Here is a 17,492-nt window from a genome sequence, read left to right as displayed (position 1 = left end):
CCTAGTATCCAAGGACCATGAAGAAGCAATAACCACATTCCTTTAGACATAAGCAAGCTGCAATAAATGGAAGTGAGCACACACCTAGTATCCTGGGTTGGGTCGGACCTGACCAGATTACAACTAATTGGGTTGGGTCTAGCCTGAGAATTTTAAGTAGGTTCAATCTTGTCATAGGTTAATGGATTGCGGATCAGGTTGGGGCCGACCCTCATCCGGACCAAACTCAACCCATTGCCAGACCTATCTCTAATACATAATTATTTTAACAAAAATAAAATGAACTCATCTTTAGATGTCTACCAAACAGGACCTTATAATTACTAGGATAAAATAGTCTGGGAGGTCCACTTTCAGTAAAAGTGCAAAACCATCACACGCTTGTAACATCCAAGGTGCTCATCAGTTGGGGCTGAACTCTAACCAAGGTCAGGATGTCCCCACATCATGGTGGGACCCACATTTTTGTAGCTTACTACCTCCGTAAAGGAGAACACACATTGGAATGGGAGTCCCTAGCACACATGGGAGTCCCCTAGTACGCATTGGAATGGGAATCCCTAGCATTATTCTCTTTATTGAGTAATGCTACAGAGATTCGATCATGCAATTAGCCTGGAGATTAGTCTTGTACAAGAAAAGCTTTGTGGGGCCCTTCATGATATGTGAATAATTTACTCCATACATCAGTTGCACCAACTCATGTTAGGATGTGAACTAAAAACTCTAATGAGCCACATCACAAGGAACAGTGGGGCCATACAAGGACAGGGTCACCGGTTGAATGAGATTTCAACCAAGGGCCATACGAGGACATGACCCACTGCATGAGTGAATCAAATCCATTGGACATGCGGAAGAAGGCCCATTCCTGATCCCGAGCGCCACCACAGCCTGAAAACAAAACTCATAGAAACAGGGAAAGCACAAAGAGAGAAGAATGAATTTGGACATGAACCCAACGTGTGCCTTCTTTAGGAGTTTCCAGTCCAACTTACAAAACTAGTGCTGTAAACCAGAAATGAATCAGGTCTGGTTACATCCAGACATATGAAACACAAACATATCTTTTTTCAGCATCCTAGGATGTTCACAAATGCACTTGAATGGTCCACAAAACAGCAGCGCAAATGCCACTAAGCATAGTAATTCAAGCTGGCTTTTTTCTTGGCTTGCACTTGAATGATCCCTTCATTGAAGTCTTCATGGATTACCTGTATCAAAACAGTGGTGTCAACAACTCAGATTATCTTTCTAATGGTATCCACACCGACATGTATTGATAGTTTTGAGTCATGGATGATGACGACAATAGTCAATCCCTTGTCAGTGTTTAAATGTGTGAGATAAACGGGTGTACAGCATATATGGTGGGCTTGAATACGGTGATTGTATCCATTTTTTCAGCCACCAATTGGATGTATAGAGACATTGGTGAATAACATGTCCACAATTCCTCATTGGAGCCCACCACCTGCATGGCCTGCATTGACATACATACAGGCTACAAGTATTTTGCTGAGTCTCTGGCCTCACCAACATATTGAAGCTGGTGGCGAACTCTCACCATAGTTTTGTACTGGTTACTTCAATATATAATTTTGGTACAAGGCTATGACAACAATGATGGCCATATGGCTGTCAATGGGCTCAGGCCTGGCCGAGCAAAATCAAAATTTTGAATAGACCCAACCCAAATAGTTGAAAATCCAGGCCAAAGCTGACCCCAGGCCCAGCCCCATGACAGCATCATGACAACAATGATGATACTTGATACATAATGATATGGCTGATATAAGGAAATAAAAAAGGACGACGGTGAGGGAGTGTGTTCTGGATGATGATGGCGATGACAATGACAATAGCCAGCGAGGCAGCTTCCCTTGTGTGAAAAAAAAAAATAAAACACAATGCTGCCATTTTTGTGGTACTGGCGTTGAGAATTAGTAGAAAGCAAGTGATGGCATATGTAGATGACCTCAGTTGCATCTCGACGGAGAGCTAGCATCCCAGCCTCTACGCAAACAGCTTTCAACTGTGCTCCATTGAAATCATCTGTTGAGCGAGCCAGCTCTTCAAAATTCACATCTGGGTGAACATTCATTTTTCTTGAATGGATCTGCACAGTTGTAGTAGGAAAGACAGCTAAAAACTAGAGTCAAGGGCAACATTAGATCATGGATGAATGGAACATGGACGAACCTGCAAGATTCGAGCTCTTGCTTCTTCTGTTGGGTGAGGGAACTCAATTTTGCGGTCGAGACGACCTGAGCGCATGAGAGCAGGATCCAGAATATCAGCTCTATTGGTTGCCGCTATGACCTGCATTTTACCACGTATGTGTTAAATATCTAAGCATGGGTACAATAAAACCTGTAGCATCAATGCATATTAACAGAAGACTGTTTGAAACAACCAGCCTTTCTTGATCCAAATAAGAAGTTAAGATTTATTGCTACGATGCCTGCATATACTTGCATATTTTAAACACGTTGTGTCTGACCGATATTGGTAATCAGGTACTGGATACTCCAGGATACTTGTACAAGGCATTTTAACTGAATACTGTTGGACAAGATTCATTATTTCTGAAACAAAGACAATTGGTAATCTTTTCATGATGTATTTGCTGGAGTGAACTGTAAATGTCATCAACTTTGTTACATTTAGCATGTCAGAAAATCAGAAAGAACACCTTAGTTAATAGAACCGAAGTTCATAGAATGGTACTAATATATCAACATAAAACTAATTATGAATAAAATGTCAGGTTCCAGCCTATGCCACGGTGGCAGACTGTGTTTCAACATTGAGACACGAGAATCATCTACAACTACTTGCAGTTGGGGCCCACTATGGTGTGTATGGCATCCAACCCATCCAGCTGGGTCAAAAAATCATGAAAATGGGTCGCACAACAGGCTGATCCAATCATCAACTGGGACACCATGTGGTTTTGGAGGTTTTGTGTGGCGGTCCATATTTTTCTATGGTGTGACCACCTGATTGAATCGGCCAATTTTGGCACATCCCATTTCCATGGTGGGGCAACCCTGCTGAATGGGTTGGATGCCATACATACAGCGTGTTGGGCCCCACATGCATCTAGTTGCTGATAATTCACCAGCCTCCAGACGCCCATAAACATTTCCACATCCTAGCTTTTGTCGAACTGAGAGTCGTATTCTTGTTTCCATATCCGTACCATGGATATTCATATTGATCAACATGAGCATGTGGTGGAATTTTGAAAATGAAGGACCTGGATTTGGGTTTTACACAAGTGGAATTATATGATACATGGCCCAAATTTGCACAGAATTCTTGGCTTTCAATTTGGACAAGTGGGGTCCATGGTTTGGACCATGGATCTAATCAACAGGACAATCTTAACCTTTCAATTTGTGGCCTCCAGAGAGATGGTTTTTTCTTTTTCTTTTTCTTTTCTTTTTTTCTTTCCATCTTTTTTTTCCCCCCAAAAGACATCCAGAGGTGGGGACACCCTGTGTCTTCAAAAAAAAAAAAAAAAAGACATCCAGAGAGATGGTTAAGAAGAGAAATGTAACAGCAGTCCACATTCAACCGAAAAAGATAATAATATTGGAAGCCGGGAACTTCTAGTCTAGGTGGTTTTCAGGGTTTTCGGGGTATGCTTCGTTTATGGTAGGAGTCAACATATCAATGATCTACACTTCCGAACCATGAGCCCACTTGTTAGAATTGAGAAACTGTGTACCGTACCAAGATGTGAGCCACTAGTTTTGGGCACGGCTCATAGGATAGGCTAACTCCCATTAGGGGGTAACCTTCCAAGCAAGCCACCTTCCTCAATAAAATAAAATGAAGAAAACAAAAAATCCAGGCAAGCCTAAACGAGGTGTGGGTACAGCTCCCGTCCCAAAGGCCCTTAGCCCATAGCTCCCATCCATGCCATTGCGAGTGGGAAATGAAATGGAAGCCTTTGAAAAACATGCCCTTCTAATTTCTCTCCAACTCGCAAATTGCCTTACGTTTTGGTTTCAAATCTCTTGGGATAAAAAAAAAAATAATGATAATAATAATTAAAAAATACAAAATACAAAAAAAAATCGAAAAGCTTAAGATTCTCCCTGATACATGGTACAAAACAGGCCCTAAATGTCTGATGATAATCAGACAAGTTCTTAATGGTATGCTTCATAATAAAATAGTTAGGTAACTTTTTTTTACTTGAAATTGGAGCAAGTATTGATAAAAAAAGAAGTGCAGAAATAAACACAAGTACATAACATAAACTAGTGAAAAACAATTAGAAGAATATTGGAAGCAGTAGGAATCTCAACCTTTATCCTGTCATCACTGCTGAATCCATCTAGTTGATTAAGTAACTCCAACATTGTCCGCTGCACTTCCCGATCTCCGCTTACTTCACTGCAATGAAGTAGAGGAGCAACAGTTACACATGAGCATTAAGACTGTTAACGGAAATAAATCAACACTTGCAGCTGGAAAGACCTATGAATTCAAGAATTCATTTCCTGCATGTCATCTTGAAATGAGAAGAAAAAAAACGTAAAAGATGATATAGCACAGAGCAATAATAGCTTAGAAAAGACACCAGATGCCTGCAATACTACGAGTGTGCTGTTTCCTGGTCCTCTAGATATGGGAGACAATAAATAACAATATACCAATCTTGAAAGTTAATATCTTTCTTTTTTAAACACTTGGAGAAGATCCGCCAACAAGTCACCCGGACATTGCTGGAGTGAAACACTAAAGGATCAAACAGTGAAATCATTACGATGTTCCCATTCAACTTTCCAAATCTCAGTTACCAAGACACCTCAAAAATGGGTACGAAACCATAGCTATGGATAGCTCCTAAAAGCCATAGGTCTCACCTCTTCCTCAAAGAGACAAACTCCAACTTCAACCCGCACCTTTCTTTTTTTTCCTTCTTTTTTGATGGGTAATAGAATTTCATTCAGAACAAAACTAATAATACAACAACAGACGAAACCAAATGCGCAGGACCGATGTGTTAAAAATGGTTATGTTAGCATTGGGAACTGTTACGTGCCAAGGGACTGTAACGACAATTACAGAAAAAATGGCCCATATCGTCCCTGTAACGACCCGTTGCAGGGTTGATACAGGTTTTTTTTTCCTCCAAAAACGACAGTAAAAGCCATTACGGGGACCATAATGGCCACTATCGCCCGTATCATAATGGTCATAGAGGTGCCTGTTAGGGTCACCATTACCATTATTAAATACCTTGAGCAGGATACTGACTCAGACAGGTGCCAGAACACAGACCAAAGCAGTTACAGTAAAGCACTTCGTCCCAGTTTAAAATAATTAGAGACCTTGATAAACCCCCAAATTTTTTGTTAACCCTCATCCAATCCAACAAAAAACCACTTATCCTATTAAGGATGAAACAGATGGAGGATACTTTCCCTTGGAAGATACGTTTGTTCCTTTCCAGCCATATACCTCAGATAAACCGCAAATGGAACTCCATGCCGGAGCCATCTACCGATACCACCCCAAGCATTAGCTGATCAGTTCTCAAATAAGTGCACTACAGTATCTGGAAGCATCCAGCACATCCCGAACTTTACAGGAACTGCCGCCAAAACATCCTAACTACATCACAGTGAATAAGGAGATGGTCAGCCAATTCTTCAGCCATGTAACACATGTTGCACCTGTGTGGGATACATATCCCTTTCCATTGAAGCTGATCCACAGTCATGATTTAACCTAAAGAAGCCAACCACAAAAATGCCCTTATCCTTAACAGAAGCTTAGCTGAGCAAATGCTGTCATGTTGGAAATGATGCAACAATAGCAGGAAATACAAGGGACTTCACCAAGAAGTTGTCATCATCTTGCCGGCACCAGATGCGCATCTCTCCTCGGGAATACAACCTTATTCAGCACCCTCAATAGCTTAATAGAACAATCAATTTCTGAGTCTTTCAGGTCCCTCCCGAGAACAGGAATCAAACAATCTTATTACCCATTCTTTGAAACACCTGTGCCACAACCTCTACTTTATCAATTGTGGTAGCAGACAGATCATTGAATTCTATACATAAGGGGGACGAAAACCACAACACATCTTTCCAAAATCTAACAATAAGCCTGTAGCCAACTTTGCAATGCACCAACTTACACCCAAACCGTTGAGCCCAGGAAACTGCCCACCATATAAAAGACCCATCTCTACAAGATGCTGGATTAATATCCCACCCATTCTCAGCTATACCAAATCTCAATGCCAGAAGCCCTTTAATCACATCAGCTTCCCCACAACCAATATGCCGCCACCATTTACATGGAAGAGAGATGTTAACTGCTCCAATAGGCCTCAGGCCTACCCCACCTGAATGCAGTGGTCTGCAAACCATATACCACAACACCAGACAAAGCCTACAAACATCTACCTCGTGATTGCACAGGAATTTTCCTTGAATTGCCTCAATCTTGTGGATAACCTTCACAGGACACCATCGGAGAGACAGCCAGTATATTAGGATACTGGCCAGAACTACCATCAGCAATATGATTCCGCCCTCCTACAGGGCAGTTTCCCTTTCTAAATCACCAGCTACCTTTTCTTTTGTTTTTCTTTTTTTATTTCTTCTTCTTCTTCTTCCTTGAGTTACTACTCAATTTATTGGAAGTGCACTGAGAAAGTGCAAAGAATTACAACCTAAGCAAAAAACAAATTACAGTCTTGTATAGAATTTATATAGGAAGCCCATTCCACTACAAGATTGTTGACTTTGGAGACAATATCCACCACTTTGGCCGACTCATTCTGCAAACACCTTCTGTTCCTTTCCCCCCAAATAGACCACAAAATAGTTGGCAAAGCCAACCTCCAAAGATCTTGATCTTTCCTCTCAAGTCAAACACCATGCCAAAGTAGGGGGCGCTCCTTGACGGAATCCAGCATAACCCAGGAAATGCCAAAAAGATCGAGGACGGAATTCCATATCTGACTTGCGAACGAACAATAAATGAAGAGATGATTGATTGACTCGGCGTTCACCATACATATAACGCACACATTTGGGAGAACCATAGACCTCTTTTGAATATTATCAATGGTTAGAACCTTTCCTCTACCAACAAGCCATCCGAAAACTGCTACTTTTGGAGGGGCATAGTGCTAAACATATGTTGTGTGCCCACACGTGACCAAACCGAGAAGCGTCCCGACTTATTTTTTGTCCACATCATTCTGTCCTCTTCATCTTTGATCAGCACTTGAGAATGAAGGCAGTCTAGAAGCTTCACGAACTCGTCTATTTAGTCATCGAGCATATTCTTTCGACATGGGGGATTCCACACCACTTGAGATCCAATAATGTCGTAGCACTTGACCACCATGATTTCCTTTTCCACGCTAAGTGTGCCACTTTTGGAAAGGCAATTCGGAGAGAACTCTTCCCAACCCACACATCCCCCTAGAATCTTATCCTTTCTCCATTTCCAACCACAAAGCTTATTCCTTCATTGAACATGGGCTTTATCCTAGCTATTCCTTTCCATATCCAAGATGCCTTATAGAGGGAAGAGTCTTTTAACAGCCCAGCCTCCAGCCTAACTCCCATATTTTCCCGCAATTACTTCGCGCCACAAGGCATTTTCTTCAGTCCTAAATCACCACAGCCACATTCCTAAAAGGCCCAAGTTCATCATTTCCCCATCTAGAATACCCCCGCCCTTCACTATGCAGCCTACAAGTCTCCTTCCAAGTCATAAGATGAAATTTTTTCCTTTCCTCCGATCCTTGTCATAGAAAGTCTCATCCCAGCTTTTCTAACTTGGCCATTACCGACATCGGGCATCCAAATGAGGACATATAGTATAGCAGGAGGTTCGACAAGACTGCTTTAATGAGCATAATCTGACCACCAATAGAAAGATATGGACCTTTTCACTTAGATAATTTTCTTTCAAACCTCTCCACTACTACATCTCTTGAGTTCTTAGCCGGCTTCCCAATGCATAGGAAGAGACCCAGATACATCAAGGGGAAAGTTCCCGCTCGGCATCCACTAGATTGCCAGCTTTCTCTGCACCCATCTTTTTTTCTTTTCTTCTCTTTTTTTCTGAGCTTTTGGCATCTACCTCGCCTCTTCTATTATTATATGAGAGAGCAAAGGAGACACTTCTTTTTTTAAAACCAAAGAGACACAAATACAATAACCAGCGGCCCAAAAATAACCTGCCCATGTCACTAAGGCATATGTGGTCTCTCAAGTACAGACTTAGTCAAACATCCACCATGAAAGTGTAATTTTTCTTCAAACAAGCCTAATTTAACTTCTTCCCCGCCTCTCTAGCAGCATATTCTCTGTTTTCAATGATCAATTATGTATCAAGCTTTCCTTCTCCCCTTGCCTTAGCAATAAAGAGAAGAAAGTCGAGTTTCAGATTCCCTCTCCAAACAATTGCCTAGGAGATCTGCCTCTGAAGAGTTTTTGGCTTAATGAAGCAACCTCAGCCATCTCTTATATAGACCAGCATCCTCTACACAGGTGCCTGCATTTCTTGAGCATTCAAAGTTGCCAATCATTCCAGATGTAGAGTACAAAGCTCTGTTTAGAATCAAGATACAACATTCAGTACTGACCTGTTCAATTGTGATGTTTCTCTGCCAAGAACAAAAAGGATAAGGATCATGTCTATCGTATCTCAAATATCTTATCTGTATTTTCAATGAATTGCTCTGCATGTACAGATTATCCTCAGTGACAGACCGATGTTCTGATGGAACCAACAGCATCTTAAGGATCACAGAATCTTCCACCATGGTTATGGATGTTTCACTCCAAATAGCAATAGAAATAAATCAATATTCCAATAAAATGTATGAGGAGAATCACACAAATTTCAGGAAATTGAGTAAAGTACACAAGCAGGGCATACCTATCAAATCGCTTGGTTCCAATTGCATCAATTTCGTCTATAAAAATGATACAGGGGGACTTCTCTTTTGCAAGTTGAAAGGCATCACGAACAAGCTTTGCTCCATCACCAATGAACATCTGAATAAATTCCATTTTACTACCGTTTGTCAGACATAAATGCAATATTTTATATCACAAAAAAAAAGAGAGTTTTAGACACGACATCCTATCTATTAAAACTAATTCTTCAATTTTGAAGCCCCTGTGTGTTTACAGACAACACCCATGCTCTAGATGAAAAGAATCAAACGAGATAAATACAGACAAGATACTAGGAATTGCTCTATTGTTTAATAATAACCTGAACAAGTTGTGGGCCTGCTAGCTTCAGAAAAGTAGCATTTGTTTGTGCCGCACATGCGCGGGCCATTAAGGTTTTTCCAGTTCCAGGGGGTCCATAAAGAAGTACTCCTTTCGGTGGACGAACTCCTAATTTCTGAAACCTCTCTTTGTGGGTCATGGGCAAAACAATCGCTTCAACAAGTTCTTGAATCTGCCAAAAAAAAATAACATGAGTGCCAACAGCAGAGTATTTGGCATCCAGTAACCCATAGTAGAGCACATAAAAACCATCAACCTAATTAAATAATGCATAGCCTACATCACTGTTCGAAATATTGGTATAGCGTTATGTATCGCATCCTTGGGATACAAATATGTATCGGTTATCACACGGGATACATCCTTTGTATCAGGTAATTTATCGCACTTTTTGGGAGACATGGGGAAATATTGGGGAAATGGTTGAATTTTTCAATGAAACTCCAGAGATTGTTAAAAAGGACCTTAATACATGTTTTTAAATTATAACATCTCAAAAAAGAACTACCCATAATAGGTTTCCTTTGTATAGGGTCCTAAGTTATGTGCTATCTAATTGAACTAATTCAACTATATTCAAATTGAAAGTACAACATTTAGAGTGTATGTGATGATCATTTCATCAAACGCTCCTAAATACTTCAAAATTAGTTTCAATTGACAGCTGGTTGAATGAAAATTTCAAAAATAATAATATTTTAATAATAATTTTTTAAAATTTTAAATTAAAAATGCTTTTTATTTTCCAAAAATGGACAAAGACTTAACAAATTAGTAGATCAACCCTCATCCATGCTTGATTTTATGTTTGGAGTGCAAACATTGCAAGAAATTTGGAAGAAATTGGGGAAATTTTAAAATTTCTCAAAATCGGACTACTTACACTCAAATTTCAAAATTAGAGTTTATGTGCTGATTATTTCATCAAATACTCCTAAATACTTCAAAATTAGTCTCAATTGACAGCTGGTTGAAGGAAAATTTTGAGAATAAACATGGAGAATATGAAGAACCAATGGATATCGAAATCAAAGCTCCAACTCCATGATTTTTCATACAAATCATGAAGAACAAATGGATTTGCAAACATTTGACACTGATTTAACATAATTTCAACAAAAAAAAAAGGATCGAAAATTGAAAATGCTCACCAGATCTAATATGTGAGATATATCGGCATTACTTGTGCATTTCGTATCGCACAGGTGGGATACAAGATATATTGTGGAATATATCAGCCCATATCGTCAATATTTAAAACATTGGCCTATATATCTATGATCAACAATTTTTTTGATATGTAAGCTGGGCTCGAACCTAAGACCTCGGTGTTAAAATGCAAACTGTCTACCACTGAGTTACAAGCTCGAACCCAATCAATTGTGTTATTCCATCTTCCAGAAAATCATCATGAGCAAACTGAATACACATACAGGAGAACAACTTCAATATTTCCATAGGCAGAACATAAACTGAAAAGTAAATTCAGGAGAACAACTTCAATATTTCCATGGACAGAAAATTTTCATAAACTGAAAAGTAAATTCAGGAGAACAATCCTCCTCACTTCCTTAGATTATCAGTGTTCACATGCCTATTACAAGATTAGAACTACTCAATAAAGAGCTGAAAATTCACCTGCTTCTCCAGTCCACCAATGTCATTGTAGTCTTCAGTTGGCTTTTCGTCAACCTCCATTGCCTTAACTCGTGAGTCATATTCAGATGGAAGAGTATCCAATATCAAGTAGCTGTCTTTGTTTACTCCAACCAAGTCACCAGGTTTTAGCTTATCAGGATCAACAAGCCCAACGACGGGCAAGAAGATTGTCTACAGTAAAAAATAGAAAGTATAAGAAGTTCCCTCACAATAATTAGTCAGACATTCTGCACAAGAGGATGAACAACAATTGTAGACGTCAGGGAAGCACATCAATGTGCAAAGTAGCACAACATTCATGCCTTAAACTGAATACGGTTTCCAAATAGAACTCATACGTTTAAGTACTGACAGGTAAGTTTCAGAGAGAAAAAAGCATTGTGACATTGCAGAAGAATGATTTTCAACTCTCCCTGGTGAAATTTCTCAAGAGACGTGTGTGCAGAAGCCAATTCTGTAAAACCATATATACAACAGTATTCTAGGTACCGTTGGTTCGTCATCACCGGGAAGAAAAATGGCAGTGGGAACATCTTTGGATGCACTGGCAGAGGCATGCCATGTCAGATTTACTGTCCTCTTCCTGGCTTTATGGCGTACAAACGTAGGGAGGATTCAAATATTTTGTCCCCTTGATAACATGGAGGAAATTACAGAACAAGACATAAGAAGCTGAGATGGTGCCTGGTTACAGCATGTCAGAAGATGTTCCCACTTTGGGTTTCTTCCTAGCAGCAAACCAAACAGTCCCATAGACACAAACTCCATAAGAAAGATATTGTCCTGATATTATGAACACAATATGTTATAAAACTTGAAAGAATTTTGAGCTTCAAACATTCTTACGAGAGAGAGAGAGAGACTCAAAGATACAAACAAATCATATATCAAACAGATGTTTGGATATGAATGGTATACTAATAATGATTGCACTTACCCATTACTGAAATGCCACATCAAAATGGAAAATAAACTGTTTCTCCCGTTTGGTTAGGTGATTTCCTATGAAATGCAGTGTAAAACTTGTAATGATTGCTAATTGCTTTACCTCCCTCATTTACATTTGCAATTGAGTATTGAATTACGTGCTGAAATTTGTAATAATTAATCTTTTGCATCCGATTAACTTGACCTTTTCAATCCAAACACACCCTTAAAAAATTGGCACAACAAATCATACTTCCTGAAATATTCTTCAAGTCCACAGTTGAGAATGCATAAAACAATTACAAAATTGATGTTTGGTTCAAAAATAGAAATTCCGGGCTATAATTGTGTTAGCACAACGAATCATATATTCCTGGAATATCAGTCCACAGTTGAGTTCCAGCCCCATAATATATCAAAAAAAAAAAAAAGGGACATTGAATGGCTGATGAAGAAAACCACTACATACTTCAGTAGCAATGACCAAGTATTTTTTAAGGAAAAAAGAAGAAGAAGAAAAGACAAAAGAATGTTTGATAGTTCAATCAACATTTTCCCAGTTGTTATGAAAGGTCCCGCCCAATATTAGACAAACAAAACAGCAGTCTAATACAGCTAAAGCAATCCAAGAGATACTAAATCAATGGGAAAAATTAAAAAAAAAGAATCCAAACTCACTTGGCGCGTAGATGTTTTTAGCACAACACACTTCCCCTTCCTCTGTGAGTCAAGATCAACATTGGCACCATCTTCCTCAGCTTCATCTTCTGGGTTCATTTCCAAGATCTAAAAAAGTCAACGAATCACCATTAAAATGCTCACCATGACCATCTACGAAAAGCCTAGAAAGCATACAGAGATCAGACAGCATGATTCCAAGACAAATGAACGAACATTTACAAAGAAACACTGATTAACTTGGGGGGGGGGGGGGGCGGCGGGAAAGGAAATGTAAAGACAAACCGAAATAGCTTGGACAAGGCTATGATCTAAGAACAGGAGAGCGAATCAAGAGCAACTGGAAATTTTATATTGGTTATGTTACTATACGTGTGAAAGACAGGAACATGTATGGATAATTTCATGTCATAGCATACTTAGGTGCATCTCTACTGTTAACGGTAAATGTGTATACTAATTGGGACTATCCAAATTGTATGCCCCATTGTGGATGTCCAAAGCCCAAATATTACACCCACCAACCGATCCATGCTTGACCATCCAATCAATGAACTTCCTTCAATTAAATGTGAACCACTCACTGTTTTTCCTTTCAGCATCCATTTGCAGGGAGCAGATCAGATGGTCGGCATCATGCAGCAATGGCCCATCATTATACTCTGCTCGCATTATTAGAGGGATGATCATAGGCAGGCTACATCATGCTAAGAAGCATGCTGCACCTTATGGCCCACCAACGTATCACATGTATAACATCCAAGATGTGTATGGGGCAGCCCCTACAATGAAGATCACCTAGCATGAAAATCAGGCTAATCCACACATCAGGTGTTCCACAATTGTACTGTATCAGATCGTCCACAGTCCATTGATTGTGATTGGGTGCTCCACAAGATGAGGGGACCGGACTGACTTCCACATCAGGTGATCCACGTGTTGTGAACCTACACTACAGTTCTGTTGAGAAATCGTAGCATGGAGAGAGGGTGGATTCCAAGATGGCAGATTCGGAAATGGGTTCAGGCTCTAGTTCATTTGAGGAAGAATCCCCTCAAGCATTGGAAGTGGAGAATTCCTATGTTGAGCTCAGGGTTTTTGTGGATTCTAGTTTGGTAGTTGGTTTCCCACCGGAGCATCCTCCTTCCCCCTTGCCTCACATCCACCCTTTTTCCCCTATTCAAAACCCCAAAATGCCTAGATCTCCTTGTAGCATATCGGCCCGGTGGAAAAATGATATGAAACAATGTTGTGTATCGGCCTGTATAGGTCATAATTTTTTAAAGCCAAAGAATTAAGGAAAATATAAGGGGAAAAGTAGAGAATAATAAAATATTCAAGAATCAATCTTCTTCTTCTTCTTCTTTTTCTTCTTCTTTTTTTTTTTTTTGACATGCGTATGATGAGATACCAGACCATTCTTTGATGAGAATGTTGTCTGTCGGTTTGACTTGTTGAAGGTCAACTAAATGGGCCCTAATTGAACACAAATCAAGCATGATTTGGTGAACTAGGGCCTATTACATTGAAATACAATAAAAAGAAGATGAAAATATCACAAAGAAAGTGAAGGTTTACCATTCTTTCCAATTTTTTCCCATAATGGTCCATTTTGCTTCGATTTGTCGAATCACATTCAAATTATTTGTTTTGATCCCAAAATAAGTCTTATATCTAGCCTAAAATAAGCTTTAAAGCTTCTTTCATGGTTTAAAAGAGAGAGAAAAAAAAAAAAGAAAAGATGAGACGAGTGAAATTTTGGAAGAAAAAAAAAAATAAAATCAAAATTAGGTTTTTATGGGTGTATCAGCCGATATAGGCCAATACGATACAACCGTATTGGCTGATGCCCGATGCAATATTGACATTCATATCTATGAGCAAGTCAAGATGGGTGCCTCCCTTTTAGCCAACTCTTTAGGTTGTCAAGTAGGTTCCTTCCCAGCATCCTACTTGGGGCTTCCTCTGTGTAGGAAAACCAGCTCTATCCTTATGGGACAAAATTATAGAGAGGTTAGAGAGGAAGCTCTTCCCTTGGAAGAGCAAGCTTCTCTCTCTCGAAGGTCGTATTTCTCTCATTAAAACGAGCTTGTCGAACTTACCTATTTATTATGTCTTTATTCCGTTGCCACATTTCTGTCATTAAACAGATCAATAAGTTGAGACAGGAGTTCTTATGGCAAGGGGGGTTTGTGGGCATAAAATTTCCCTTTCTTAACTAGAAGGAAGTTTGTACTCTCTATTCTAAAGGGGGTGTTGGCATAAATGCCTCATTCTGGTTAATGAAGCTCTCTTGGGTAAATGAGCTTGAAGGTTCGAAGTGGAAGGGGATTTGTTATGGAAATCTATTATTGCTACCAAGCATGGGGTCACTCCTTCAGGATGGTGGACCAAATCCTCCTCCCTACATTGTGCCTCATTCTTGTGGAAATCCATCACAAGAGTGGCCTATAAGGTTTTTCCTTGTGCAAGATTCTCAGTAGGGGCTAGGACTAGGATTTTCTTCTAGGAGGACCCTTGGTGTGGGGATTCCTCCCTAAGATCCTCCTTCCCTTCCCTTGCTTATTTGTGCCCCATGGAGGACAATCAGACCAGTGACTGCTTCTCCACCTTCGAACGGGAGAGGATCTGGTTCCCTCCCTTTAGGAGAGATCTGAGGGATGAAGAGATAGTTGACCTTATTATGTTTCTCTCCCATCTACAGGGGGGGAAGTGTTGCTTCCAGGAGTTGATGATTCGATGGTTTGGAAGCTTGGCAAAGCTTACTCGGAGAAATCCTTCTACGACCACATCTCTCAATCGGATCCTCATCTTTGTCGTAGTCACACGGAGCCAATTTGGTCATATGTGGCTCCAACCAAGGTTGCGGCGTTTGCTTGGTTAGTGGGGAGATATTGGATTTTGACGATGGAATATGTGAAGAAACGTGGAATGGTTCTTCCCAATGTGTGTTTGCTCTGCTACGGGGAGGTTAAGTCAGAGGATCATTTGTTTCTCCACTGCCTGTTTTCGACTTTCATTTGGTCTAGCATTTTCTCCCTTGCAGAGCTCCCTTGGGTGATTCCTTCCTCCGTCAAGATTTTCTTTTGTTCTTGGCACGTTTGTTCAGGGGGTCTGCTAGGTAGAAAGAAATGGAGGCTAGCTATGCTAGCAGCTCTCTTGGTCATTTGGAGAGAACAGAATGAGCTCTACTTTTGCAATAAGAGTCTCTCAGCTGCTGGGAGCCTGGGACTCTAGCTAGGGGGATCGCTCTATTTCGAGATTGGCTCCCTAAGTTGTTTTTGAGGTTTTTAGGGGCTAGTGTCCCTTCTTGGTTTTTTTTGTTCTTTGTAGCTCTAGTTCTCTAGGGTTGCTCCCTTTTCAGGAATTCTTTTCTGCTTCTTTGATAGTTTTGTTTTTCTTGGCCTTGGCCTAAAAAATTTGCTTCATTGTTTCAAAAAAAATGTTGGGAACCACCTTTCTTGGGCACATCTCTATCCTAAAATGGCAAATGTGTATCCTAGTTAGGACTGTCCTAATTCAATGCCCAAATGTGGATGTGCCAGAGCCCAAACACCACACCCACCAGCCCATCCAATCAATGAACTTTCTTCAATTGAATGTGAACTGCTCACTGTTTTTCTTTTCACTGTCCATTTGTGGGTAGCTGATCAGATGGTTAGCATCATCCAGCAACGGGCCATTCATTACACTCCGATCATGTTATTAAGACAGATGCCATTTGCAGCCTATATCATACTAAGTTCGCTTGCATGCCTTTTCGTCCCGCCAACATACAATGTGTATGACATCCAATCAGTGTATAAGGTGGACCCCAAAATAAAGATTACCTGACACAGAAATCAAGCCAATCCACACATCAGGTATTCCACGACCTGCATGTCGTATCGGACCGCATTGATTTTCCATGCCAGGTCAGACTCCGGGAAAGTCAGAGCAGCATTATAATACCACGATCTCGATTAATACGAACATGTTTCCATATCAGAAGACGAAATTGGCAATAAAATCAAGATTTAATGGAACCAAAAATCCCTAAACGTAAACGAGTGGTGGAGAAACGAATTGTCGAAAGAATTGAACGGACAGATCCAGGGCCGTTGATCTGACGATGAAGACTGACCTCGACAATGTTGCCGACTAAGTAAGGGAGCTGTTTATTGAGCTTGATCTTTTCTTGATTCTCTTTGATCTTCTCCTTGAACGATTCTAGTTCTAGATTCGTTCTCTGCAACTCTTCCTACAAGAGAGAGAGAGAGAGAGAGAGAGAGAGAGAGAGAGAGAGAGAGAAACCCTAGAAATCAGAAAAGAGAGATAGAGAGAGGAGAGAGAGGAGGGGGGGGGGGGGAGAGGTATTTTCGACCTTGAGGATGCGGATTTCGTTGTCGAGAAGACGAGAAGCTCTAACGATATCGTCAGAAGACATGGAAGCGAGCTGATCGTCTTCGAAAGAACTGCTGTCTTCTACCATAGCTGAAGCCATTGGAGAGAGAGAGAGAGAGAGAGAGAGAGAGAGAATTTTCTTCGATGGGAAGAAAGGGAGCTTAGCAAAGTCGAAGGAGAAAAAACTTTGATACTCAAAAGGAGCGGATTAGATGTTACACGGGTCACAACTTAGTGGGTGTTACCCTAACCGTGTGGGCCCCACCTTGATCTATTTTTTTACATCCACTCCGTCCATCTGTTTTTCAATCTCATTTTAGAAGGATATCTCAAATATTAAGAAGATCCAAATGTCAGTGGACCATACAGTTAGAAATATTGATATATGGTCATTAAAATCATTTTATGAACTACAAAAGTTTTGGATCAGGCTACTATTAGCATTTTTCCATTCATCCAAGCCTTTTTTACATGAGCATAAGGCTGGAAGGCAAATAAATATTACGAGAACCTTATGCCGGGAGGCACTCAGTCACCCCTGTTTCCTGT

The 17,492-nt window shown here is 40.3% G+C and overlaps 1 protein-coding gene across 1 annotated transcript; it reads right to left on the bottom strand.

Annotated features, from left to right (window-relative positions):
• Positions 1-941: 941 nt before the first annotated feature.
• Positions 942-17,119, bottom strand: LOC131231008 (26S proteasome regulatory subunit 6A homolog). Its single transcript, XM_058227059.1, has 10 exons — positions 16,924-17,119; positions 16,684-16,800; positions 12,561-12,668; positions 10,935-11,126; positions 9,277-9,468; positions 8,935-9,053; positions 4,323-4,410; positions 2,203-2,322; positions 1,979-2,119; positions 942-1,214 (listed from the first exon to the last, which is right to left on the bottom strand). The coding sequence occupies exons 1-10, from the start codon at positions 17,041-17,043 to the stop codon at positions 1,137-1,139; spliced, it is 1,275 nt and encodes a 424-aa protein (XP_058083042.1). The 5' UTR covers positions 17,044-17,119; the 3' UTR covers positions 942-1,136.
• Positions 17,120-17,492: the final 373 nt, after the last annotated feature.

Source organism: Magnolia sinica, chromosome 17 (genome assembly GCF_029962835.1).
Source record: "Magnolia sinica isolate HGM2019 chromosome 17, MsV1, whole genome shotgun sequence".
Lineage (NCBI taxonomy): Eukaryota > Viridiplantae > Streptophyta > Magnoliopsida > Magnoliales > Magnoliaceae > Magnolia > Magnolia sinica.
The sequence above is the reverse complement of the archived record's forward strand: the minus strand, read 5'-3'. Positions and strand labels throughout refer to the sequence as shown.

Coding starts and splice junctions, on each gene's coding strand:
- LOC131231008 (XM_058227059.1), bottom strand. CDS start 17,043: ATGGCTTCAGCTATGGTAGAAGACAGCAGTTCTTTCGAAGACGATCAG. Junction 11,127..12,560: donor TAAAAACATCTACGCGCCAA/GTGAGTTTGGAT, acceptor TTTTTACTGTAG/ACAATCTTCTTGCCCGTCGT. Junction 9,469..10,934: donor TTGGTGGACTGGAGAAGCAG/GTGAATTTTCAG, acceptor TTTTTTTGGCAG/ATTCAAGAACTTGTTGAAGC.